Raw genomic sequence first — 27,192 nt, forward strand, 5'->3', positions numbered from 1 at the left:
ACACATCTTCACCTCCAAAATGTAGGAAGGCACCTCTATTCGTGAACACGTGTTGAATATGATGGTCCACTTTAACGTGGAGATGAATGGGTCTAAAATCGTTGAGGGAAATTAGGTTAGCATTATCTTGCATTCATTACTGGAGATCTTCCTCTACTTTGTTAACAATACGATTCTTAACAAAGTGGATTATACCCTTACTATGCTTCTCAACGAGTTGCAGACTTACCAATCCTTGCTGAAAAGTAACTAGTAGAGGGGAGGAGAGAAAAATTTTGTCTCGTCTTCTAAAAAGTTCCATCGAGGTTCGACCTCAGGGACAAAGTCTGCACCTCCAACTTCTAACTCTGGAAAGAGAAGAAGAAGAAGGGTGGTAAAAGGAAAAGGAAAGTGCCTGCTAACCCGCCACTTGTCACCTAGAGGAAGCGTCCACCGTCGGTTGAAAAAGGAACATGTTTCCATTACATCCAGGATGGATACTGGAAGAGGAATTGTTCTCGCTATCTAAAGGAAAGGAAGGCAGCCAAGGCTAAGGCCAAGGCAGAAAAACGTAAATATGATTTACTTGTATTAAAAACTTGTTTAATGGAGAATGATGATTCTGCCTGGATAATTGATTCGAGCACCACTAATCATGTTTGTTCTTTTTTTCAGGGGATTAGATCCTGACAACAGCTGGAGGCTAGTGAGATGACGTTCCGAGTAGGCACCAGGCACGTCATCTCAGCTGTGGCAGTGGGAGGCATCCAGTTAACTTTACATAATAGGTTTCTTGTATTAAAAGAGGTCGTTGTAGTTTCTGAACTAAAAAGAAACCTTATTTCTGTAAAATGTCTGTTGCAATGTAAATACACTCTTTCTTTTAAATTGAATAAAGTGTTTATTCATAAGGATGGTGTTGAAATTTGTATAGCTAAACTGGAAAATAACTTGTACGTGCTAAGATCGTTAGCCTTAAGTTCCCTCCATAACATAGAGATATTTAAATCTGTCATAACTCAATCTAAATATCAATGAGTTTCTCCAAAAGAAAATGCCCAACTTTGACACCTTCGATTAGGGCACATCAATCTCAATAGGATTGAGAGATTGGTGAAGAATGGCCTTCTAAACGAGTTAGAAGAAAATTATTTACCAGTGTGTGAATCTTGCCTTGAGGGTAAGATGACTAAAAGACCTTTTACTAGAAAAGGTTATCGAGCCAAAGAGCCTCTAGAATTAGTACATTCTGACCTTTGAGGTTCTATGAATGTGCGAGCTCGAGGAGGCTATGAGTACTTTATCAGTTTTACTGATGATTACTCTAGATATGGGTATGTTTATCTAATGTAATGAAAGTCTGAATCTTTTGAAAAGTTCAAAGTATTAAAGGCTGAAGTTGAGAATGCTTTGGATAGACGGATTAAAATACTTCGATCAAATCGAGGTGGAGAGTTTTTGGATTCAGAGTTCCAGGACTATTTATTAGGACATGGAATCGTTTCCCAACTCTCAATGTCGGGTACACCTCAGCAGAATGGTGTAGCGGAGAGGAGAAATAGAACCTTGTTGGACATGGTTCGTTCGATGATGAGTTACACTTCCTTAAGGACTCGTTTTGGGGTTTTACAGTGGAAACTGTCGTATACATACTCAACTGTGTTCCTTCCAAGAGTGTTGCAAGAACACCTCTGGAGTTGTGGAACGGGCGTAAAGCTAGTTTACATCACTTTTGCATATAGGGTTGCCCAGTACATGTGCTTGAGGCAAATTCCAAGAAGTTGGAATCACGATCGAGGTTATGCCTCTTTGTTGGCTACTCCAAAGGTACACGAGGAGGTTACTTTTATGATCCATCCAAAAGCAGGGTGTTTGTTTCCACGATCGCCACTTTCCTGGAAGAGGATCATATCAGGGAGCACAATCCACGTAGTAAAGTCATGTTATATGAGCTTTCCAACGAAACTACTGAAACTTCAACAAGAGTTGTTGAAGGACCTGTTTCATCAGCCAAAGTTGTTGATGATAGTTCATCTGGTAGATCGGTTCCACCTCAAGAGTTGAAGGAACCTCGACTCAGTGGGAAGGTTACAAACCTGCCTGATCGCTATTTGGGTTTCACGGAAATCCTAGCTATGGTAGCAGATGGCAACGTTGACGATTCGTTGTCTTATCAAAAGGCAATGGAGGATGTTGACCGGGATGAATGGGTCAAAGCCATGAATCTTGAGATGGAGTCGATGTACTTCAACTCAGTATGGGATCTTATAGATCAGCCTGATGGGGTAAGACCTATAGGTTGTAAATGGATTTACAAGCGCAAACGAGGTGCTGATGGGAAGCTGCAAACCTTCAAGGCTCGACTTATGGCAAAGGTTTATACCCAAGTGGAGGGAGTCGACTATGAGGAGACTTTCTCACCTATTATCATGTTAAAGTCGATTTGCATCCTCTTGTCCATTGCTGCTTTATTATAATTATAAGATCTGGAAAATGGACGTCAAGACGGATTTTTTTGAATGGTAATCTTGAGGAGACCATTTACGCGGTACAACCCGAAGGATTCATTGCCCAAGGTCAAGAGCAAAAAGTTTGCAGACTGAATCAGTCCATTTATGGGCTGAAAAAGGTGTCTCGATCTTGGAATATTTAGTTTGATACTGGGATCAAATGACTTTTACTAAAACGTTGATGAATCTTGTGTTTACAAGAAGATCGTCAACAGTTCAGTAGTTTTCTTAGTGTTGAATGTAGACGATATACTACTCATTGGGAATGATGTAGGTTTACTTACTACAGTTAAGAACTGGCTAGCAACCCAATTTCAAATGAAATATTTGGGATAGACTCAATTTGTTCTGGGTATACAGATCTTTTAGGATCGTAAGAAAAAAGTGCTAGCGTTGTCTCATGCATCGTATATTGACAAGATCTTGCTCAAGTACTCGATGTAGGACTCTAAAAGGGGCATATTACCATTAAGGCATGGAGTCACTTTGTCTAAAGACATATGTCCTAAGACGCCTCAAGAGGTTGAGGAGATGAGACAGGTCCCATATGCATCTGTCGTTGGTAGTTTGATGTATGCGATGCTCTACACTAGGCCAGACATCTATTATACTGTGGGAATAGTCAGTAGGTATCAATGTAACCTAGACAAGGGTCACTGAACCATAGTTAAAAACATCCTCAAGTATCTTCGGAGAATGAGGGACTACATGTTCGTGTATGGGTCTAGGGATTTAATCCTTATTGAATACACAGATTCTGACTTTCAGACTAATAAGAACTCTCGGAAGTCCACTTCAAGGTTAGTTTTTACTCTTAACGGAGGAGCTGTAGTGTGGTAGAGCACTAACCAGGGGTGCATCACTAACTCCACGATGGGGGTCGAGTAAGTAGCAGCTTGTGAAACTACGAAAGAGGTCGTCTGGCTCAGGAAGTTCTTCGCACAGTTGGAATTTGTTCCATATATGTCTAAGCCCATCACCCTCTATTGTGACAATAGTAGTGTTGTGGTGAACTCCAAGGAGCCCAGGAGTCATAGGCACAACAAACACATAAAGCGAAAGTATCATATGATCCGCGAGATAGTGCATCGAGGAGACGTGATCGTCACGAAGATCGCCTTGGAGAACAACATTACTGACCCGTTTATGAAGGCTCTCACGGCTACATGTTTGAGGGTCACCTTCAGACCAAAAGTCTACGGGATCGCCTGCGGCTGGACTAGGGCAAGCGGGAGATTCTATTGTATTGGGTTTTTATGCCCTAGTTTATTATTTTGTACTTTTTTCTGTACACCCACTTCGCTTTAGAACAAGTGGGAGATTGTTGTGGTTGATGTCCTAAAGTCTCGTGTCCTGTAGTTTGTAAACAGTTTGTACGAACGTTTGTGATGTATAATATATGATATTTTGTTCACTTTTTAACTTTGCACATTGGATGTTTTATTTGCTTTACCACAAACCAATAAACTTAAAATCCTTGGTTGTCTTTATGTAAGTTAAGCATGTATGTGGTGATATACAAATGGATCATGTCTTAAGTAATAACCAAAATGGTCTGTAGTATATGGATATAGGAGGGAAACTTTATCCTGTTAACGCTAGGGGCGCGGCCCGCTTTGAATAGTTACAAGTGTTGTGACTTGTCACAGATGGTCTGATCCTGATCATTCGTGTAGGGGACATACGAGCGGGGGTGTCCTATACAAAGAGTTTGTATAAGACCTGACCACGAAGTGCTAATGTCTCGTCATACAACCCCGTTCATGATACAGACTTCACTTCACTAGGATGACCATAGGTAACATGACCTCAATCCTAAGTGAGTTGAGAACTCCTGCAATTGAGAGCGGTCCTTTGATTTGTATGGGTGCGAGTGGCCAAAGCACCGACTCAAACCTACCACTTTGGGGATTCGACTGATTTAGGAGCTGGAAACTCAACTACACAAGATGGAGTTCATTCCTTCCCCGAAATAAGAATAAGTAGATAGATTTCTCCCTTAAGGGCTGATCCCGGGGCTTGAACGATGTGACGCCACACACCTTCTCATGGCTCGATAGGTGTTCACACATAGTAGAACTATGTTGTATTGTTCATTAAAGGGATCAATGGTACTTAAGGAGTAAGATGTAACTATAGGGGAAAAACAATAAATTGGCCCAGTTGTACTTATGAGCATCTATGAAAGGTCATCGTACTGATGATTGGTTATATCCGATGGACATAGAAATATATCTGTGGTAAGAAGAGTTCAGCTATCGATCTTTAGTGGAATGTCTGGTAATTAACGAATGGTGGATATCGTGGCTAAAGAGTTTAGTCAGTTATTCACATACCATTGGAGCTTCGAGCCATAGGTCCATAAGGTCCCCTTGGTAGCTTAGATACAAGTTGAGAATCAGTTTTTGGGTCAGTTTGAAATGTTCAAATTGATAAGAGGGAGTTCGATTATATATGATATAATTGACTTTATGTATGAGATACATTAATTTGGAAGAAATTAGATATAAATATGATTTATATTTAGTGGAGGAAAGATACTATGGTTAATATATGATATTAAACCATAGATTATGAATATAATGTGATTATATTTATTATTTATTAATTGGACAGTTATGGGATAACTGGCTAGCATCTCTTCTATTTTCGTAACCAATGAGTAAGATGAAGAATCGTTTTGAGACGCTTAAATAGCTCACAGTGTGTTAAGCTTGGATTATATAGTGTTTGAGAAGGTCATCGCTTAGTAAATCAGAGCCTATACGATAGTGCTACTTACTAAATGATTGCTTACACCCGTGCGCGCCTTTTATTAAATGATCGTTTATCTTTTACTAAACGATCATTTAGCGCCCGAGCTTTACTAAACGATCGTATACAGTCACTTAGCTTTTCCTACACGATCATATAGACGATCGCTTAGCTTTTCCTACACAATCGTATACTTCACCTAAACAATCAAGCATTTTATCTATACGATAGACGTGTCTTTCTCCCACTTGCTTGATCGTTGTATATGATTTCTTTTCCTCCTCCCCTCTACCAAATCCGAACAGAGCCCACTCTTTGGATTCTCACTCCGAGAATACTGAGGGTTCCAAGTGGTGGTGTCGTCCCTTTTCTTCATCTATTCGTGTGAAAATTGTTCGTGGTAGACGATTTAGTATTGTTGAACGATAGTTGGTCGTTCATGGAGAGAGCGAGATTTCAAGTGAAGAAAAGTCTTCAACTGGTATGTTTTCTTAGTCTCTTGTTTGTTTATCCTTTAAGCATGCCAGCCATTTAGCGTTGTGAATGCATATATGTATATTTGAATGTATATGTGGAAATTCTGTCGCAATGAATTGAAATGATCCGCTTCCACTCAGAGATACTCTTATAAGAGTTCTATCAGAAGCAACTGATAATTCATAATGACAAATATCAGAGTAGCAAATCCAATTAATTCTCAATCCCTAGACAATTATAGAGATTTTTGCATGCAAAATCAAGACCTAAATTCATATGGGTATTGAGATTATTTTTTAGAAGCAAAAAAACAGAAGAAATTAACGCTCCAAGTTGTCGATTCATGTAGCAAATAGTAGAAATTAAACTAAATTTGGTACATAAATCTTCACTTAACGAGAATAATCAAATAGCTTCAATTTGCTCTCACTTTTCGCCAAGAATTAGATGGGCAGAGAGAAGAAGGTACCTTCTTTGAATCAATAGTGAAGGCGAAAAAGGGATCAAGGGCGGCGACCATGGCAACATCAACTGAGTCTTTAGTGCGATCAGTGATGTAGCCAACACATTCACAATCGATTTGCATGCGGGCGATGGATTCATAGATCTCAAATTGAACTTCGAGTCAAGCACCAAACAGTGTGAAGGTAGGTCAATGACAACTAGGGCAAGCTGTGGCACAGGCTTTAAAAAGGGTTTGTCTATATCCTCGTCCTCCGTAGGCGACGATGTCGACGGTGGAAGGTTTCGCCTCTTAGCGATGAAGGTAGAAAGTGGGAGGAAGGGTAAGGTTTATCTCTCTGGTGATCCATGACTTCTCAGTAGGGCGACGGTGGAGGATGTGCAGTGTAAATTCATAGAGAAGAAAGAAACAAGAGAAGGAGAAGAGTGAGGAATTTTTAGGTTTAGAGAGAATGAGAGAAAGAAGAAATGGTAATAGAAAATTGAGAGGGTGACTTTTGAACTATAGGGTTTCTCCGCTTCTTTTCCCCTAAAAATTTTTCAGCATTTTCCTCCTTTTTTCCGTAATATTTAATAGCCTAATTTAGAAAAGGTTATCTTCCCAAGCTATTAAAAAAAAAAAAAAGTATTATTGTAGTGTTGTACCCATATCGTTGATTATAGTAGAGATTTTGACTTCAGCCCATGGTTTTTTACTCCTCAAATTGAAGGGTTTTTACACATTAAAATTGCTATATCCTTACTTGATTATTATTGTTGATCCTAGTTTATTAGTATTCTATTAGATTCACACAAGAGGGAAAAATTAATCCAAAACGTATAATATTTATACCAACATATATTAAAGAGGTTGTTGTACTCTTTTTAGGGTTGTCGCTTTGAAGAATTATTTGTGTCTATTATCTTGTGTGTTTGTCATAAACCACAAGTATATTAGTCCTTATGATTATGAAGCTTACGTTGTTCTTTCTTCTTGAGGTGGTCTCTATATCATATTGAAATGTTCTACTATTTCTTCATAAGGGATTCTCATATTTAGGAGAATCCTAACTTTTCCAAGTGAAGTAGTGTTCATTTGAAGGTTGAAAGATAGAAGTTCTTATTGAGTGAGAGTCTCACACTTAGGAGGAGCCTAAGTTTCAATGAAAGGGAGTCTCATACAAAGGAGAGTCTAAGTTTCATTGAGAGAGATCTCACATTTAAGAGAAGTCTAAGTACTCAGTCACTAAGTTAGACTAATCGTATGTCATTGTAATTGTCGTTTATTTACAGATAAGTACAAAGTTTTAATCACTTAACTTTATATTATTGAAATTATATTTCTTGGGAACATTGCCTCCAGACATAGGTGGATTGCACCAAACTGTGATACTAAACCTTGTGTTTTGTCTTTTAGTATTTTTATCTGTGATTTACTATGAATTGTTGTAACATTGTGTATAACAAGTTATTGTGTGTTAGATAACCCTTCTTTCAATTATGTCAAGTGTTAAGTATCTTAATCAATTTAGATAATGATATCAATAAAACTCTTCATAATTTGATTTCTATCTTAATCATATATTCATTTTTCTGTATAAACATTTGACAAGAAGCTCGTGATCTATAGATCCATTAAGTCCTCCTACTAGCTCACAAACGGATTAAACCCTAGAATAGAGAAATGAGTAAATTTGAAGTATTCAAACTCAAAATAAGGGAATCATTAATTATATACGTTATAACTACACATATAATTATCGAACTAAACGATATTGGAGAATTTGACAATATTTAAATTTGATTTAAATATTAATTACATGAATAGAGATTCATGTATTAGGAATTGGTGTTTAATAAATTTAATATTTGATATTAAATTAATTTAATTAATTAAATAGTTTAGTTAATTATTTAGAATTAATTTTATCAAAAAATAATTATTTGGAATTAATTTTGGTTAAAATTAATTTTACAAATTTTTCAAATTTTGAAATTTGATTTCAAAATTATTTTTTTGGTTAAAAGATCAATTAAATTGAAATTTGGATTTCAATTTTAAAATTTGATTTTAAACAAAATAGAAGAATTTGTATAGTGGGTTTTTCCCACCTAAACATCCACTCAATCTTTGAGTAGGTGGGTGTCAATCTCTTGTGTAGAGAGATAGCATGCTGAAGGAGAACAAAACTATGCTTAATCACCTGAGGAAACTTTCCATGCAGTGTGAATTTTTGCTAGTTTTTGAAGAATAGGTGTTCTTCAACTCAAAAATAGAAAACAAGTCTCTCTCTCCATAAAATTCCCTCAATTTCCTACTCATTTTGGAATCCACCTTACAATCTAAGATCCTAGAGAATAGTGGGGAAGATCAAGTGGTGGTCTACAAGCATTTGGTGTGAAGATTCAAGCTGGATTTGAAGATTGAAGAGTTCTTCAAAGGTATATCTTTAAAACTCTATTTTTATGTTTTGAACATGCATGTTTCTTTACTAAAATTGATGGAATTAGAGTGCTTAAGATCCAAATTGCTTCCGCTAATTACTTGCTAACTCCAACACTAAGACACCTCAAGAAGTTGAGGATATGAACAAAATTTCTTATGCATCAGCAGTCAAGAGTTTGATGTATGTCATATTGTGTATACGTCCAAATATATGCTTTACGGTTGGAATAGTCAGCAGGTTTCAGTCCAATCCTGGATATAGTCATTGGATTGTCATTAAGAACATCCTCAAGTATCTTCAGAGAACAAGGACAATTTAGTTTATCCATTTACAAAGGTCCACACGACTAAAGTGTTCGAGGATCACCTAATCGGACTAGGACGACGAGCTTCATAAATCTATGGCAAGTGGGAGAATTCATGGGTATATAGATGCCCTAGTCCATTGTATTTATTCTCTCATACTCAATATTGTATATTTGTATATAGTTAAACCCACTAGAGTTTTAGTCTAAGTGGGAGTTTATTGCAAAATGTCTCAAAACTCGTAGTTTGTAAACATACAATAAAGATGTTATTGAAGTTTTTTTCAATAAAATTGTTTTTGAATTTGTAAATTGCATTTATAAATTCCTAAATCCAATAAACTAATGAACACATGGCTATAACGGAATACTTAAACTTCATGTACAGACATATAAAGAGGATCAAGTTTTAGTATATAGCCAAAATGGTCTATAAATATGTGGATAGGGTTGGGCACCTTATCCTTAGGACATTATGGATGTGGTTCGCTTTGTATATTGATACAAACGATGTCATCCCAAAGTCGTTCATGTGGAGACTTACAAGTGGGGGTATCCTATGCAAAAGATGTTTGCATAAGACAGACCATGAAATAGTCATTTTTCTTTATAACGACCGTTTACTGTTAAAACTGACTATTTCGGTTTGATGATCTAAGGTAACTCGATCTCAATCTTGAGCTAACTATGAACTCTTGTTTATTCGAGATTATCCTTTAATTTGCATGAGTGAGAGTGGCTCAACATCGCCACTCAATAAACCTCCCATTTTAGGGATAAGACCGGATAGATGATTGAGGACATAGTCCTACAAGATGAAATCCACTTCTACCCATTTTATGGTTAGCAGATAGGTTGTTCCCTTAAGTACTGACTCCTAGTCTTGAACAAAGGGGCCCGCCCTCTCTATGATTGAGAGGGACTTGATTTATTGGTAGAACTATAAACCAATTGTTCATTTGAGATCAATGAAGACTTAAGGAGCAAAATGTATTATAGAGGTAAAACGGTAATTTTAACCTAGCTATAAATACGAACAACCTGTGAATGATCGAACTACTGATTATGGTTAAATCAAGTGGACAGAAATATATCTATAGTAAGGAGAGTGCAACTATTGATCTATAGTGGAATGTCTCGATAGTTAACAAATATTGATTAATTCGGTTTAAAGAGTTTAACCAATTGATCTTAAATCATTGGAGTTCATAATTTGTAAGTCTATTTGGTCCCTCTACTAGTTCGTAGAAGGATCAAACTTTAGAATAGTATGTTGAGAGGATTTGAAATGTTCAAATCCAAATTTAGGGTTTGTTTTTGTATTCGATATGATTAAGCGTTTAATTAATGAATTAAACGATTTTAAGAGTTCTAAATATTTATTTAAATATAATTTAAATATTAATACATGAATAGTAATTCATGTTTGAATTAGGTGTTTTTAATAGTTTAATATTTGATATTAAATTAATTTTTTAATTAATTAATAATTTATTTATTTATTTAAAATTTTGAATTTATGAAACTCAAATAGATAATTAATTTAATTTGATTAAATTAATTTAATAAATAAATAAATGATCAGATTTCCAATTAAACTTAAATTAAATTAAATTAAATTGGAAATTGGAAATTGGATAATGGGATTATCCTACTTAATCCATTTGCTTTACATGTAGCCAAATTATTTAATGAAAAATTGAGTGTCAATTTCTCATTAAATTAATTTGCATGATTTATTTCTATATATATGAGTTTGATTTTCAGAAAAGAGACTCATGCAAAATTGAATTTTGAAGAATAAAATTCTACCATTTTTTCTCTCAAAACTCTCTAACATTCACCTAAAATTCTCTCACAATTTGGGTTCTAAGACCTAAGACTAGTAGATACTCTTGTGATAGTCTACTACAAAAATTAAAGGAGAAATTCGTAGAGATCTAGAGCAATCAAGAGGATTCTTCAAAAGTTGTTATTGAAACCTTATTACTGTTGTTGTTATAAACATGCATGTTTTTTTTTTTTTTTTGCTAAAATTAATGTAATTAAAGTGTTTAAGATCCTAATTGCTTCCGTTGGTTAAATGTCAACTCCGTCAATATATCAGATGACTAATACACCTGATGTAAATTATATCAGATATACTATTGATACACATGCATGCTACACCAATAAGGGTAAATTTGGAATAATAAATATACCCGATAGAAAGTATACTAGATATACTATTGATATATATATTGATACACCAATAAGGATAAATTTGGAATAATAAATATATCTGATATAAAGTATACCAGATATATTATTAATATACATATTGATACACCAATAAGGATAAATTTGGAATAATAGAAACAAAAATCGACGTTTATATTTACTTTTGCCATATTTGTAAATTATGAAAAATCAATGCTATGAATTGGGAAAGTGAAGAAGATGGAAGGAGGGTAGAAAGAAAGAGAAGAGAAAAATAAAAATAAAATGAATAGATATTTTAGATTAATAAGTAGAAAATTAGAAATTTACCTTTTAATAATGAAAATAGATGTCAACACTCAAATGCAAGCTAAACTACAACATTTTTACTATAAATTTTTCTAAATGTTAAAATATCTTTCTTTCTTTTTTTTAATTTCTGTACTTTTAGAGTTGTCTAATCTTTGTTCTTTCAACCGTCTAATTTTAGTCACTATAATTTTGATAAATCTTAAATTTAGTCTCTACTAATTATTGTTTTCTAAAAAGAAAATGTATTGTTTATTAACATAACTATCACTATAAATTTTAAAAATATATTTACATAGAAACTAAAAAATTGTGTTTGGTTGAGAATAAATTAAAAAAATAATAAATAGTATTTTTATTCATGGGAATCTTCACCCAAATCTCTCCAAAACTAAAGGAAGAATTTAATAAGGGCAGGGACGAATACAAGGAAGCAACCATTTCTATCTTTGTCCTACACAATGAACACATCTATATTCATATTCTCTTACATGAAAATTAGTATATTATTTGATTAATTTCGATAAGAAAAAAATAGTGGTAAATTGTAAAAACCACCCTTTTAAGTATGGCGTTAGTTACAATTACACCATCAAATTTTCAAATGTCAAAATTAGACTCTCAAGCGAAGTATTAAAATTAGACCTCAAACTTATGATAATTGTAAAAATAGAAATAGGACTTTCAAACGGGAAAATTAAAAGGATATTGTCCTTTTAGAAACTATTTAGGAAAATATTGTTGTTTTCAAACTATTTGTAAAAATATTGTTTTTTTTTTTTTAAATAAGTCGAGGGTTGAAAATTCGACCTAGATAAGTCGAATTTTGAACCCTCGACCTTCCTTCCATTTGTACGTCGAACTTTGAACCATCGACCTTACCCTTCCTAACATTATTATTAAGTCTGTTTAATTATCATTCCAGAGACTTTCCTCTATCAAAAGATAGTATTTCTAAATTTTCATAAGGTTTCCCTGGAATTCCTTCCAAAGCTTGTTGAATAATTTTTACAGATTCTGTCATCTCAACAAGTCTGACTAAATAACGAGCTAATGAATCTCCTTCTTTTTGTCACTGAACTTCCCAATCAAATTCGAGAGCGAGAGTTTGAGAGAGCGAGATTTTGATAGAGAGCGAGAATACAATACAAATTTCCCTTTTTTTTTCTTTTCTAATTATTACACATTTCACCTTCTTCTTTCTTTCTTCCTTTCTTTTTTTTAAATTTTCCATTTTATAAAAATAATTTCTAAAAATATTTTTTTATTTTATTTAAACTCTAAAAAGAATAAATTAAAAAAAATAATAACTCATAAAAATAAAAAAAATAAATTAAGTATCTCATTTATATAAAAATAATTACAAAAATCAATGTGTCCCACAAGGCGAACGTCGTCGATTTCGAGCTGGTTGTCGTCGTCGACTTCGAACTTGAGGTTGCTTGGGTTTTTCTTGATGTTGCTCTGGTACCTCTGCAAGCGCTTCATAATATAAATATTCATTATGCTCTCCACGACCCTGACCATATCCATGCACGTATGAAGACGAAGGACCAGCCTCTGAGTCATAATGTCCTGAACCAAAAACTGGCATCATCATCATCGGACTAACATAATCAGTTTGACTCTACGTCTACATCATAGGGGGCAACTCTTCCACATTATGTGCAACCTCATCAAACTCATCCTCTTCCCGAACAGGTCCTCTACGTCTAGGAGCTGGTGGAGGAACAATAGGTATATCGTACATATAATGAATTTCCTCCATATAGTTTTGGTTATCACTACATATAGCAAGAACCTGTTTCGGATCATTCGCAACCTCATGGTGTCTACTGTTGTTCGATCTCTGTGAATTATAAAACAATTAGACAATATTTAAAATAAATTTAAATTAAAAATAATTAGATAATATTCATTCATTTACCAGATGACCCACAGCTACTCCCGAACGAGTGACGTAGCGCCTTGTGATATTATTATACCAATGAATATATTCTGGAGTGACATCTGTGTCAAACTGTTCAAGAGAAACCCCTACTGCAATAAACCTTGCACAACAGTGCCATCGCACTACCAAATGTGTAACTTTTTCGGACCAATCTCCAGTCCTTAGGTCAATATCATGCAGTACGAGTTCAGTATTACAAGGCGATGGGACATCCTACTGAAAACTGAATTGTCTCATCACCCTATCAGGAAGATGCCACTCACCAATGTGAAAACATATGAGAGGACTCATCGTCCGCCATATGTTTTAACCATTCGTACAAAAATTAGGCAAAGTATGCATAATAATTTTGTACGGTTCCCAAATAACCTGAAACACAAAATCTTATATTAGAGAATATTAAAGACAGATACAATAAAATGTGAATAAAATAATCAATTAGGTTTAGTGTAATGTACCTGTTCAGGTTGAAGCAGATTAAACATGTATCTATACTGGCTAACTACATATGTGGCTGTCCTAGTCACACAAAATTTGTCTCTCCACCTAAATTTTTAAATTGATAATTTAGAATTTAAATTAACTAGATCAGTAATATAAAAATTAAATTGAATTAAAACAACATACCGAGAACCGTAGGCACGTCCAACTAACTGAGCGTCATTAACATGTTGTAGTTATGGAGCCATTGTTGGAAATCGCTCCCAAGCCCATAGTTGCAAAAGTATGAGAGGTCCAGCTATCTCTCGAACCCCAGGTCTTGTTGCTTTGCATAGTTGTCTATACAACCATGCCAAGCATGCTCCACCCCACGTCATTATTTATTTTGTCGTGTGCGTGCCTGGAATTTTACTCCACTTAGTACTATAAAATATGTTTGAAATAAATTATTAATAATATATATATATAATATTACTGGGTGTATTTATCTTGACGCTCCAATGCATCCCTTATTTCTTCTCTTCTTTTCTCAAAATAGTTCACGCATTTGAAGAATGTTATCTGAGCAAGAGCATTTATAGGCAACATTCGAGCTCCTTTGAGGACTCCATTTATGCACTCTGATAGATTTGTCTTCATCCACCCATATCTGAATCCTCCATCATGTGCTTGTGTCCATTACTCTAAACTAATGTTGTCAAAAAAACTCAGACAGCTTCGATTTATTCCTTTGATATCTTCAATTGCATTGTTGAACTTTCGAATTTGAAACTGACACCCAGCACGATAAACATAATTTTTCAATGAATTAAATTTATACTTTTTATTGAAGTTGCTGACGATATGTCGTAAGCAGATACGATGGTGACATTTCAGTCCCGTCCAACCATTTGTTGGGTTATTCACTGCTGCAATTATACCAGCATGTCGATTTGAAATTAAACACACCTCTTCGTGTGTTACAATTTCTCTCAGGTGTTTTAGGAACCATCCCCATGAGTTTGCGGACTCTTCATCAGCAACGGCAAACGCAAGTGGAAGTAGATGGTCGTTCGAGTCAACTGATGTAGCAATCAACAGTTTTCCTCTATATTTGTCGTACAAGTGTGTACCATCTATCTGAATGATCGACTGACATTTATTAAAGCTTCTATACAAGGACCAAATGCCCAAAATACAGAAGTTAGGATAACATGGTCTTCAGTAAGCGTTTTTGTAACTCTCCACTCTACACGTGTTCTGGGATTGGTCTGCTTAACCAAATATAACCACCTGGGCAACAATTTGTAAGACTCATCCCAATCACCGAACACTTTAGCCAATGCTTTTCTTTTTTCCTCCCATACCCTATGGTAAGGAACATGATATCCAAACTTTGATTTGATGTCGGACTGCAGTTGTGCCACACTGATAGATGGTTTTTCTCTTACGACATCACAGAACTCCAGTGCAATCATTGATGAATCCAATTGCAAGTGACTTTGACTTAGTTCTGAATAAAAACATGTATGTTACTCATCATATTTAGTGATCTCGAACAAGCCATGCGATTTTTTCTTTATTGCATAAAGTTTCCACTTGCAATCTTCCTCCCGCTTCTTACACCAAATTGTCCAAATCATCGGTGTAGATTCATCAACCTCGTATGGTGCGTGACACTTTATTGCAAAATATTTAACCGCGTGTTGTAGCATTTTCTTGTCTTAACAAATCATCCTTTTATACAATTGCATATTGTCAACGTTCACAGGAGCTACAATTGGGTCATGTTCCCAAATGATATCCAATACATTCATATCCAAATCATTGAATGTATCTGAAAGCATCTCATGCTCACAACCATCGAAATCCAACTCTTCAAATTCGTCATTCGTTTCTATTCTGAAGTCTTTGTACAGGTTGTTAGTCGTCATATCTTCATTATCACATGGCGATGCAACTGACTCCGGATCAGGATCGATACATTGAGTTGGATCTTCAAACTAGTTAAATGATGTATCAGGACCCACCCCTATCATATTTACATTTACATACAAATGTACTACATTTGGCACTGGCATTGCCATTGAGAACATCAAATTCATGGCTTGTGCATTTGAAATAGGGAATGACATATATTTTATTGATCCTGATGGTTCTAGATTGGGATGTCTATATATTATTTCTATCTAATTTGCTCCCATATCTACATTAAGTAACATCCCAACCATTTGAATGAATTATTTAAATACAATTCCATTGTTCATATTTATGGTAAAACTCCCACTTGGTGGTTGGTCATACTCAACTTCATCAATACCATCAATCATATTACCATTTGTAAACAACAGAAATCCCAAGCATTTTCCTGCCATTTTCTTCCTGCCATATAGTGTTAAAAAGACAAATATCAATTTTTTGTATTATACTTTTTATAAGAAGTATATTAAAAAATATTAAATTTTTTAGTTTATAAACATAAACTTTTTAAGTTTTATGAACATCAACTTTTTAAACATAACAATAAATTAAACTTTTTATAACTATTTTTAAACATAACAATAAATTAAACTTTTTATATTACAATAATTTTATATTAAAATATAAATATCAACTTCTTAAACATAACAATAAACTAAACAGTTTAACACTATAAACATCAAAGTTAATACTAAATAAATCAAATATCATAAAAATAAATTAAACTTTTTATACTGAATATGTTCAACTCACAGATTCGACGGTAGTTCTCTTTTTTCCTTCAAAGTGACAATGTTCACCCTTTTTTCCTGTTATTTGTTATCTGACAACAATTACAAAAAATAAAAATAAAAATAGAATCTATAAAAAAAAATAATAATATAAGAACAAAAATAAAATTTATAATTATTCTTAAAAATAAAAATTTAGTAGAGTAACAAACCAGTATAGTTGTGTGAGAATAATTTGTATTAAACGAAATACAAGAAGAGAAATGGAAATGGAAATGAGAGGAGAGGAAGATGATTTCGAAGACTTATTTTCGAAGGCAGTGAGGGGACAGTGAGCTATGAAGGGGTAGTGAGCAAATCAAGGAGTGAGCAAAATCAAGGGCAGTGAGTCTTCAAAAATTATCGAGGGAGTGATTGAGGAAAAATGAAGAGGATGGTGGTTGAAATGGATGTAGGTCGAGTGTTGAACACTCGACCCACGGGTTTAGGGTGGTTGAAAAGGCATTAAGGCTATGGCAGGGGGGCATGAATGAATGCATGGAATCAGAGCAGGGGAATCGAATCAGTCAGTTAATGCATGCAGGGAATCGTGCAAGAGAATCGGAGCAGGGGCAGCATGGTGATATATATGCACTTTTTTTCAGACTTATGGAAAGTAAATAAAGTGAAGACGATTTCCATGTGACAGAACACGTCAGCTGATTGGTTGACCGTTTAATCTATGTGGCAGACTCAATCTCACTCTCTCCTACAATCTCGCTTTCAATCTCGCTCTCTCCTACAATCTCGCTCTCTCTCTTACAATCTACTTCACCCACTTATCTTCCTTGTCGAGGGTTTAAGTTTCGACTTATGTATGCCAGAACTTCAACCTTCGACAACCTAATATACAAAATTAGTGAGATTCCCTTCTAGAGCGAGATCCTCATCACAAAATTAGTGAGATTTCCTTTTCCTTGTCGAGGGTTGAAGTTTCGACTTATGTATGTCGAAACTTCAACCCTCGACAACCCTAATTTACGTATTGTTTCCAAGTTTTTTTTGTTTGTCGAGTTCTCAACGTTCGACCTCTACATTAGTCGAATCCTCAACCCTCGACTTCTAGTCTCGAAATCCCAAAACAACAATATTTCTCTAATAAGTTTCAAAACAACAATATTTCTCTAATAAGTTTTGAAAACAACAATATTAATATTAAAGGTCCCTTTTAAACTGATATAAATGTTACAATTTATATAATTATATGAGTTTGAGAGCTCAATATTTAAAATTGAAAGTTCTAAGGATGATATAATTGCGCTACCACCATAATTTAGAGTTTTTTTTTTTTTTTTGTAATTTGTCCAAAAATAATAATAACGTTATGAACTAAATTAAAGAAGGTAATGGAACTAAAATTATACATTTGAAACTAAAATTCAACTTGAAACAAATTAGTATTTTTACTTTCTTTTTTTTTTCCTAAATTTAAAATGTTATTAGATTAGATTTGCCAGAAAAATCATCCAACGGGAAGAAAGGCGAGGTGAGATGGATGATGGGATAAGAAATATGTGAAGAACAAAAATTGAGTTTCACTTCAGGCAGTAGCTGATTCCAAATCAAACCAACCAACAATACGATTTACAGATCTCTCTCTTTTTCGTCATCTTCATCTTACTATGAAATCAGACTCCAATTCGCCATGGAACTGGAACACAGACAACTTCCACACTAACATTTTCGACCCCAATCGCCGCAACCCAAAGGAATTGCCAGCCCTAGTCTTGGAGGCCGGCGGAGGAGCTGGAGTTGGCTGCGGCCTTGGATTCGGCTTCGGCCTCGTTGGCGGGATGGGCCACGGCGGCGTCTCGCCCTGGAATCACCTTCACCTCGTTTTCGGCCTCGGTCTCGGCTGTGGCGTTGGCTTAGGGCTTGGAATTGGCCAAGGCTTTGGCTATGGCTTCTCCGTCCAATCTCTCGATTCTTATTTCTCTCATCGTAAATCCAACCCTAAACGTAGGCCTCCATTGATTCAGTTTTGAAAATTTCAATCTTACCCATCTCTTACCTTGCGACGGAAGATGATGATTTTATGTATTTTTTCTTTTCTTTTTTTCCTTTAAGAAATTTTAGAATGTTTGAAGATCTTTATCCATAAATATTCTTGTTATTTGTTGATTTGCGATCACTTGTTAGCTTAAGAGTAATTGCCACAACTTTTTTCAGAGATTAGAGATTGGATCTCTTGTCCTCTTATTGTTACACTCCCAACCTCAAATTTCTGTTCACATATGGATATGATTTCCATATTTCAATGAGTTGGATATTATCATTAAAAGTACACCGATATTTTTATTATTTTGCAGAAAAATTCTAAATATAATATAAATAATAGATATCTTAATTTAGGTAAGAATTATAAAATATTTATTTACTAATTTAAATTTATTTTTTAGAATTTTTAAAAATAGAAAAATAACAAAAACTATTTTAGCAAAATTTTAATCTTTTTTATAGAGGTCAATAAAAATCTATTAATGTCTATTAGTATTTTTTACTACTTCTTTAAATAGTTTGACATTTTTTCTATCGGTGAATTTTTTTTTTTTTATAATTTTTTCAGAACTTTCTGTTGATATCACATTTCATTGAAGTTTTCGTAAAATTAAGACCTTTGACGTCAATATTTTAAACCTTGATTACACCGTTATGTTAAAACAATAGACACTAATTTTATATATCCACCACTAAAATAATTGTTTTCAAATATAGAAAAATGAACCAAAATATCTATAAATATAGCAAAATGTCCATCTCTATCCGTGATACATACGGATAGACATCTATCATCTATCAGTGATGATATTAATAGACAATTTATCCATGTCTATCACTAATAAATTATGACATATCAATGTCTATCACTGATAGAGATGAACATTTTGGTATATTTAAAAATATTTTCAACGGTTAAGTCATTTAAGATAATTTTTCCCATAAAAAGAATATTTAAAATTAAGAAATAGATTTTAAAAAATTGTTTCTAAATTTCTCCTTAATTTGTAGTTTTTCTTTTCTTGTTCCAAGCCATTAAACTTTTGTTTTTTGATTGATTGCTAGTGACATTGTTGGGGAAAAAATAAAAAATAAAAAACAAAAAATAATTTGAGTGGTAGCATATAATCATCGGCAGAATTACATAAAACTTAAATTCAAGAAACTGACCAACATATCAATTTGTCCAATTACAATTAGGTAGTAGATCTGAATATTAAAAAGAAACAAAAATAAAGTTGGTTTTAGCATCAGCTTTGGTCAAAATTAGAGCCAAAATGAGTTGTTTACAGGGTAACAATGAACCATGATTATATAATTAAACCATAGAAAAACCTGCTGTACAAAAGTTGTATCATATAATTATTAGCCTAAGAAGAACCACAAACATACAAGCAATGCTGTGCCATATGGAAGGTGCAGCAAAGTATTTTCAAGCCTCCAAAGCAACGTATATGCAACCACTTATTTCGTCTCAGTTTCGGTTTCCTGTGTTGTCGAACGAGAATTGGAATCAATCGACAGTCCCAGAAATCTATCGTTGTTTCGCTCATCCACCTCGTTCTCAACCTGCCTTTCGATGTCCTGCTCATTCTGCACAACAATTATCGCATTCGACGCTGGTGGAGGATTGGCAAGCGTCTCCAACACTCTAAAGTATGCATATGGTCCCCAACCTACAAGCCAAAATGAAATGAAAACACCCAATTGTTTAGTTACGATGAACGAGCAATCGAGCGCAACGACAACATTGTCTAGTTGGTTCTTCAGTAGAGAAAAGAATCAGCAATGGTTTTGGGGTCAAAACTATACCTTGAGAGTGGTATGGAGGTGGAAAGAATTGCAAGTAGCAGAAGGTAGATATTACAAGCCCTGCAATAGTAGAGCTCTTAAAAATCATTTATTCTTATGTACAAGTTGCAATAACGACAAGATGATGAAGGAAAATGCACATACCGAGCAGACCTCCAGCAAACACATCTTGCCAATGGTGCCAGTAATCATCCACTCGAGAAACACCGACGAGAGCTGCGAAAAGCAGGGGAAGAAAAACAATGCAGAGTTTTGCAATGTGACCTCGCTGATCGAATACTTGTATTTTTCCTGATAAGTACAACGAAAGGAAGCCGAGACCAGAGAAAGACCCTGCATCAGGTCAAAAGTTCACAAAAAGAAAAAAAGGAAGTTAAATACCATATCTCAACATCGAAATCACACTAGAATTGTACTAACTTAGAAGGGAAAGAATGACATTTTGTAACTTACATGAAGTATGCCCACTTGGAAAGCTCTTATGCCCTTCCTTGATAACATCCGCATCCCCATGACATATAACATTGCCTAATTGATCATACACCTGAGAAACAAAAAAACCAATATGTAACATGAAGTCAAGCAAGATATGTATCAAAACAGATAAAAACCGCCAAATCTCGCATTAAGCAACGTACATCTTTCCCATCAGGAAAACAACGCCAAAAGAAGTTCGGTCGAGGTCGTCCCACTGCATTTTTTATTGCATCAGTAATGACTGCTGTTATTAAGACAGAGTAAAAGAGACCTGCAGGATATTCCAATTTACATCAGCTAGTTGCATACAAGTATCACCAATGGAAAAAGGAAATCATGATCAAGTATCTCACCTAGTATGGCATGATGAAGATCATAGACGTCCCTTCTACGCCAATACACAAACAGAAAAACTGCTATTGGCAACAGCATTGCATACATCTAATCATCCACACATCACCAAAAAAAAAAAAAAAATCACATTCACATAAGTTTCCATTCCAGCCTATGTCTAAATGTTTTCATAGACAAGAAAGACAAGCAAACATACGGGTACAGCCCAGACAGGAACAGTATTATCTTTGAAGGGATATTTGAGATCAGTCATCATGTCCTTCCCAACATAGCGATAAAATGGATGTATCAAATATAGGATGACCTCAATCAGCACAAGAAAAAGAAATATAAACCAATCGTGCATGTGTATCCTCGCGACGGTGACTCCATGGGATCTTAAAGTGTGTGAACCAAGCTGCACTTCCCTCATTCTGCTGTTCTGCACAAGCATAAAAACTTTCAATTTACCATTTAAAACTATTTAGGTCAATAAGTTGGTTTGATCTGAAACTTTGAGTAATGAATATAATTTGAAGAAAAAGATAATAATAGTTGTTCTATCAATGGGTTGAAGTACAAGTTATGAAGAAATAAATCCAGAAAAGATGGCAGTACATTGCACTGTAAAACATGTTTACAGAGAGGGGGAAAAAAAAGAACAGTGAGAAAAATACCAGAATTCTTTTTTTCTCAGTATTAATCGCACAAATGTTAGAAAAACAGAAAAGAACAAATACATGGAAAAAGAATAGAGTTTACCCCCAGGCCCTCAAAAAAGGTTAAGAAGATCAAAGAAAGTTTTGTATATTTCATATTAAAATAATCCACAGAATTTTACAAGCACACAGCCATCTACACATGCGCGTGAATTTGTGTACAAGCATTCTAACAGAAATAATGACATGAAAAATACATATAACGGTATAAGAGAAATAAACCAGACTATTTATAAATGAAAGAGGATAATGATTCAAAAGCATCCAGAGCGCTCAAAGTAGATAGTCCCATATAGAATGAATTTCCATAGATGGTTGAAATGGCTGTTGTCTTAAGCCCCTTGGGTATAAAAATCATATATAAAGTTGTACAACACAGCATTAGTGGAATCAATGTAGAGTTTTAACCCAAATATTATATGCTATTAGCCATTCTAATTTATCCAAAAGATTTAGAAATAATGTATTGCAGAGAACTATTAGGATGTATTGATGAACATCGCATGCCATAAGTTGGTGCGTGCCCACCCTAGGGATTACTGTCACAACCAAGATGGATTTGAATGGATGTCTGTGGGGTTTCATTTAGGAATGCCCTAGTCACCCGCTTGCCCAGCCGGCATCATGGAAGTGATCAACATAGAAGGAATAATCCTAATTCTGTTGGAGTGTAACCAAAGTCCCACATTGGCTAGGTAAGGAAAAGATTCGGTATATAAATGAGGAAAACTATCCCAATATGAGTTCTTTCAAGTGAAACAAAAAACAAAGCCATGAGGGTTATTTCCAAGGTGGATAATATCATACCATATTGGAATTGGAGGGTTCGTTGTCCCTCACAAATTCAATAGGGAGAAAAAGAAAAAAGGACTAGGAATAATGATTTAAAATCCCGTACCACCTCTACAGTCTAGGTTATCTAAAAAGAAAAATGTACAAGAAACTTTTCATAAGAAAAGCTATACAGGAGGGGCGAAAAGTGAATAAGGAAATTCCCTTCCTATAAATGGGGATTAGAAAAATATTCCCGAACTAGTATTAATCATATCTGATTCTCTAATGCAAAAGATAGGAGAAAGGCTAAATAATGCAAAGAAACAAAAGAAAAAAGAAGCTCAGAATCAGACTTTACAAGCCTAGAGAAAAACAAAGCATAGAAAACGATACCTTTTGATCCTCTTGATTCTGGCGATCTATCAATGGGAAATTAATGGATGAAAAGCAATCGAGAGTTATGGAGGAAAGCTGTGGCCTCGTTTGTGATACAACCTAAATAACCCCAACAAAACCTTCAGGGGAAAAGTATTGTTAAGAACTCTAGATACCTACTTCAACTCAAAGTTATCTTGCAAGAGTCCCTAAAAAGAGAACTTAACAAGTCTCTAAAAAGACCCTATCACCGTCTATCCGTCGTTTAATCAAACCGTGACAATGCCTCATGCAAAAGAATTATAAAAGAGCTTAACCATGAAAGGTTCCGCCAAATGAATGGGACCATAAATGTAAGCCTCTGCAACCCCTATAATTCTTAGAGACATTTATTCAAACAGTGGCTCTACTTCTGGACAATTTTCAAGAAAAGATTGGGAAAAAAAAACTAATTCAAAAGAAGAACACATTCCATTTCCAAATCAAATCAATATGAGAACTCATAGAAAAGCCCTGCAGTTTTCATAGATCCATAACCCGCCTCTACAAACAAAAACAACACATATAATTCCAAATTAACTGTAACCGACGGGCCAATCATTCACAAAGTCTTAGCAATTCGAATTTCCTTTGCATTTAGCAACTGGGAAATCTGATTACAAGAAATCCACTAACCTGAAAGGCGTTGCCGCCGAAAATGTTAAAACCACAAAGAGATCCAACAACATTCCTCCACGGCATTATAACAAACAACAAAGGAAAAAGCAGGGGAAACCCCCAAAATAAGGGCTGATTACAAGATGTCACAAAGCAAAGCAAAGGAAGGCAAAAATATCAATATTCTATACCATGAGAAGAAGGCTGTGGCCTTATCAGAGAATGGAAGGCTTGAAAAATATCCGCTGACCCCTCGGAAGACGACAATCAGGTGAAAAGTAAACGATGAATTGAATATGCATAAAGATTCACAAAGACCCAGAAGGAAAAAAATGAAAATTTAGCAGTAAAAAGTGATGGGTGTCAAAAGTTTGTCAAAATTGAGAAGCTTTTTGATGGCGGAGGATTGGATCTGGTGTGAGAGGAGATATTTTGTGGCCTTTTTCAGGCCTGTCTCCTCTCAGTAATAAAACTGTTCTAATTGATGGGACATTAACCATCCCACAATTATTATATAGACAACCACCACGTGGCGAATTTTTATGACGTTTGTCTCTATCTTTTTTTTTCTCTTCACCGTTCAACCCCTTTTGTTTTAACTTAAATTAAAAATAGAATTTATTATTGAAATATGTATATTTCTTGTTGAGTAGTTCTTTTGATCAGTAGTATATACTTTCTATATTTAGCAAGGAACTTGATTTTTCAATCTCTCTACATTTTATATTTATCGTGTAATTTTAACTTTTTTTTCTTTTTTTATTTTTCACATTTATCGATAAGTTTTCTCTTTGTCACTCTATGCTTTAAATACAGAATTTACTAACTTCATTAGTGAGTCAAATCATCTCTAAGTATGATGATTATCTCACATATTGTTAAAAGAAATAAAATATCTTAAACATGTTTTAAATTTCAAATGACTTTTTTAAAGAACTTTGTTAGATAGTATAAAAATTAAAAGACCAAACAGATGCGAAATTTTATTAACTTAAACATGTAATTAAATTATAAATGGAAAGTAGAAAGAGTTTTGTTGGAAATAAATCCTATTCCATTACCTCTACCTACTTTTCTCTCTCTCTTGGATGGAGGCACTAAAATGTAGGGTAAGTTTGGCACTAAATTTGTAGGGAAATTTGGGTAACCGCAAATCTAGCAACCGGCAAGTGGTAAGTAATTTGAATATTGTTCTTTTTTTTAAGATGATATGATAACATTTAAATTATATCTATATTGGTAGTTACTATTTTGGCTCATATATTTTTTGTTTGTAAAAATGGCAAAAACGAAATCTAACCCACATATAAAAGATCTAAAATATCGCAAATGTATATATTATTGATATACACTTTATATATTTGAGTGATATATTTGTTGATATACTTGTCAATCATGCACTCATTTATACTATTGATAAACTTGATACACTTGATCGATATACTTGACAATAATGCGTTTAACTAATATATTGCTAACAAATTTGTCAATCATGCATTTGTTTATACTGCTAAAAAAATTGATACACTTGACTAATATACTTGATAATGATGCACTTGACTAATATGTTTTTAAAAACTTGATAATGATGGATCTTTTACACTCATTATACTTGATATACTTGACAGATATACTTGGTCATGATACACTTGATCAATATACTACATACTGATAAACTTGATAGTGATGCACTCTTTTATATTCCTGATACACTTGATTGATTTACACTGAAACACTTAATTGAAATATTATTGATAATTTTAAAAAAAAAAAATCACTGAACATCTTCTTCTTCACACACAACAGGCCCTTTGCTTCCCACATCGCTTACCTCCATCGACCATCGCAACCTTGTTGCACGTTCGATTTTCGATCGCCGCAACGTGGATCGCTATTATTCTCTCTCTATCAATCTTTTTTCACACAAATATGGAATAAAAAAATAATGAGAAATCCAAATTTGAAGTTTTTACTATATTCGTAAAATATCAAATATGGGTGATACACCTACAAAATAGTATATTCAAATTGTCGCTCAATAAAAATATCCTACTACTTTAATATTTTTTAAACAATATTTATCTAATTATTTATTTGCCAAAGGAATTGATTATAATCAATATTTAGGTAAATGAGACACCTATTAATTAATGTGTGATTTTCCCACGTTTAAAAAAAGAGTTGTTGCCAACATGAGCGTTGGCATAATGCTTGTACTATTGACCTCGAGGTCAAAGGTTTGATTTTCCACCCCACATTTTAAATTAATACAATTATTAATTTAGGGTTCGGTTGAGTTATCGGATTATAACTTTTTTTTCTTTTTAATTAAAAAATATGTAAATTTACATACATCACATGACTAATAACTAAAATCTTATAAAATTCAAATATTAAATACCAAATATCTATTATATTTATTGCAAACTTTAAATATAGACAAATATCATAACAATTTTAAAAGAAAAAGTATTAAAAATCACAAAGTAATCCATATAAAGTAATCAAATTTTAGACAAAGAAAAATATAATATATATAAAATTCAGATTGGATTAGGTCAACTCAATTTTTTTTTAACTAACTCACGACTCAACCAAATCTAACAAAATAGAAAAAGTTTAACATAATCCAATATAAGAACAAAACTAACCCAATTGAACTCTTACATTTTAGATTAGATAGTCTGGATTATTCATGTCATCGGTTACTAAACACCCCAAGTTTAAATTCCCTATGCCCATACAGTACAAACTCAATTTAAACTTTACTTAAAAAAAAATAGAGAAAAACTAAAGAGAGGCAACAAAACAACCAAACGCAATAATAGAGACATTAAAGTGAGACAAGTCCCACGCCTCCTTGAATTTAGGAACCTTGTGCTCCTATTATTTTTGAGCAAATATGTTTATATGCCTTCAAATTCCCCAAAACCTGCATTACCAAACTGCCCCCCTTTTTTTTGTCTTTACACCCAAAAAAGTGACACCTACTGGAAAATAAAGATTTTACTATCTATTTATTTATTTATTTTCACTTTATTAATCATGGTTAATTATGCTTTTCGCCTTTTAGCTTTTTCTTTTTCTTTTCCCTTCTTCTGTGTTAGTGTCTCGTACGTTTTTTAATTTTTGATTTTATGTTCCATAGGTCTTTTAGTCTTATTTTATTATTCAATTTTCAATTTTTTGATCAAATAGATCATTCGTCTATGAATTAAGGATTCTTATTAGACATGAAATTCAATTTTATATTATATGAATTAAGATCCATTATTAAGATTCGATTCGCATATAAACGTTTGAAACTATAAGTCCCCTACGATATTTATCTAAACAAAACCGAGAGAAAATTTCAAATTAATACACTTGTAAAAACTCAATGTTTAAGTACACAGTCTTAAATGATAAGAAGATAGAAGAACCAACTTGTACTTTAGTTTCTCGATTTCAATTCAACCTTAAACTCACAAGTTGAATGGATTGTTTATAACATTATTCTTACCTGA

The 27,192-nt window shown here is 33.9% G+C and overlaps 1 protein-coding gene across 8 annotated transcripts; it reads right to left on the reverse strand.

The window, feature by feature from the left end:
- Positions 1 to 19,720: 19,720 nt before the first annotated feature.
- LOC120076812 (putative lipid phosphate phosphatase 3, chloroplastic) lies at positions 19,721 to 24,172 on the reverse strand. 8 transcript variants are annotated; one of them, XM_039030735.2, is made up of 9 exons: positions 23,878 to 24,169; positions 23,048 to 23,149; positions 21,379 to 21,603; positions 21,182 to 21,269; positions 20,990 to 21,099; positions 20,805 to 20,895; positions 20,496 to 20,684; positions 20,352 to 20,411; positions 19,721 to 20,215 (listed from the first exon to the last, which is right to left on the reverse strand). In XM_039030735.2, the coding sequence occupies exons 1-9, from the start codon at positions 23,878 to 23,880 to the stop codon at positions 20,004 to 20,006; spliced, it is 1,080 nt and encodes a 359-aa protein (XP_038886663.1). In that variant the 5' UTR covers positions 23,881 to 24,169; the 3' UTR covers positions 19,721 to 20,003. The 8 variants fall into 8 exon arrangements, with proteins under 8 accessions (XP_038886663.1, XP_090168811.1, XP_038886662.1 ...); XM_090312685.1 differs by having other exon boundaries at positions 21,379 to 21,598; positions 23,878 to 24,151; XM_039030734.2 differs by having other exon boundaries at positions 23,705 to 24,145.
- Between the last annotated feature and the right edge of the window lie 3,020 nt (positions 24,173 to 27,192).

Source organism: Benincasa hispida, chromosome 4 (genome assembly GCF_027475165.1).
Source record: "Benincasa hispida cultivar pf3 chromosome 4, pf3_genome.v1.1, whole genome shotgun sequence".
In the NCBI taxonomy this organism is placed as follows: Eukaryota; Viridiplantae; Streptophyta; class Magnoliopsida; order Cucurbitales; family Cucurbitaceae; genus Benincasa; species Benincasa hispida.

What these genes read in the sequence shown, in the direction of transcription:
- LOC120076812 (XM_039030734.2), bottom strand. Translation starts at nt 23,770, where the DNA reads ATGCCGTGGAGGAATGTTGTTGGATCTCTTTGTGGTTTTAACATTTTC. An exon ending in AGAATCAAGAGGATCAAAAG is followed by an intron (nt 21,604 to 23,047) that starts GTATCGTTTTCT and finishes ATGCTTGTGCAG; the next exon opens with AACAGCAGAATGAGGGAAGT. An exon ending in GTTTTCCTGATGGGAAAGAT is followed by an intron (nt 20,896 to 20,989) that starts GTACGTTGCTTA and finishes TTTGTTTCTCAG; the next exon opens with GTGTATGATCAATTAGGCAA.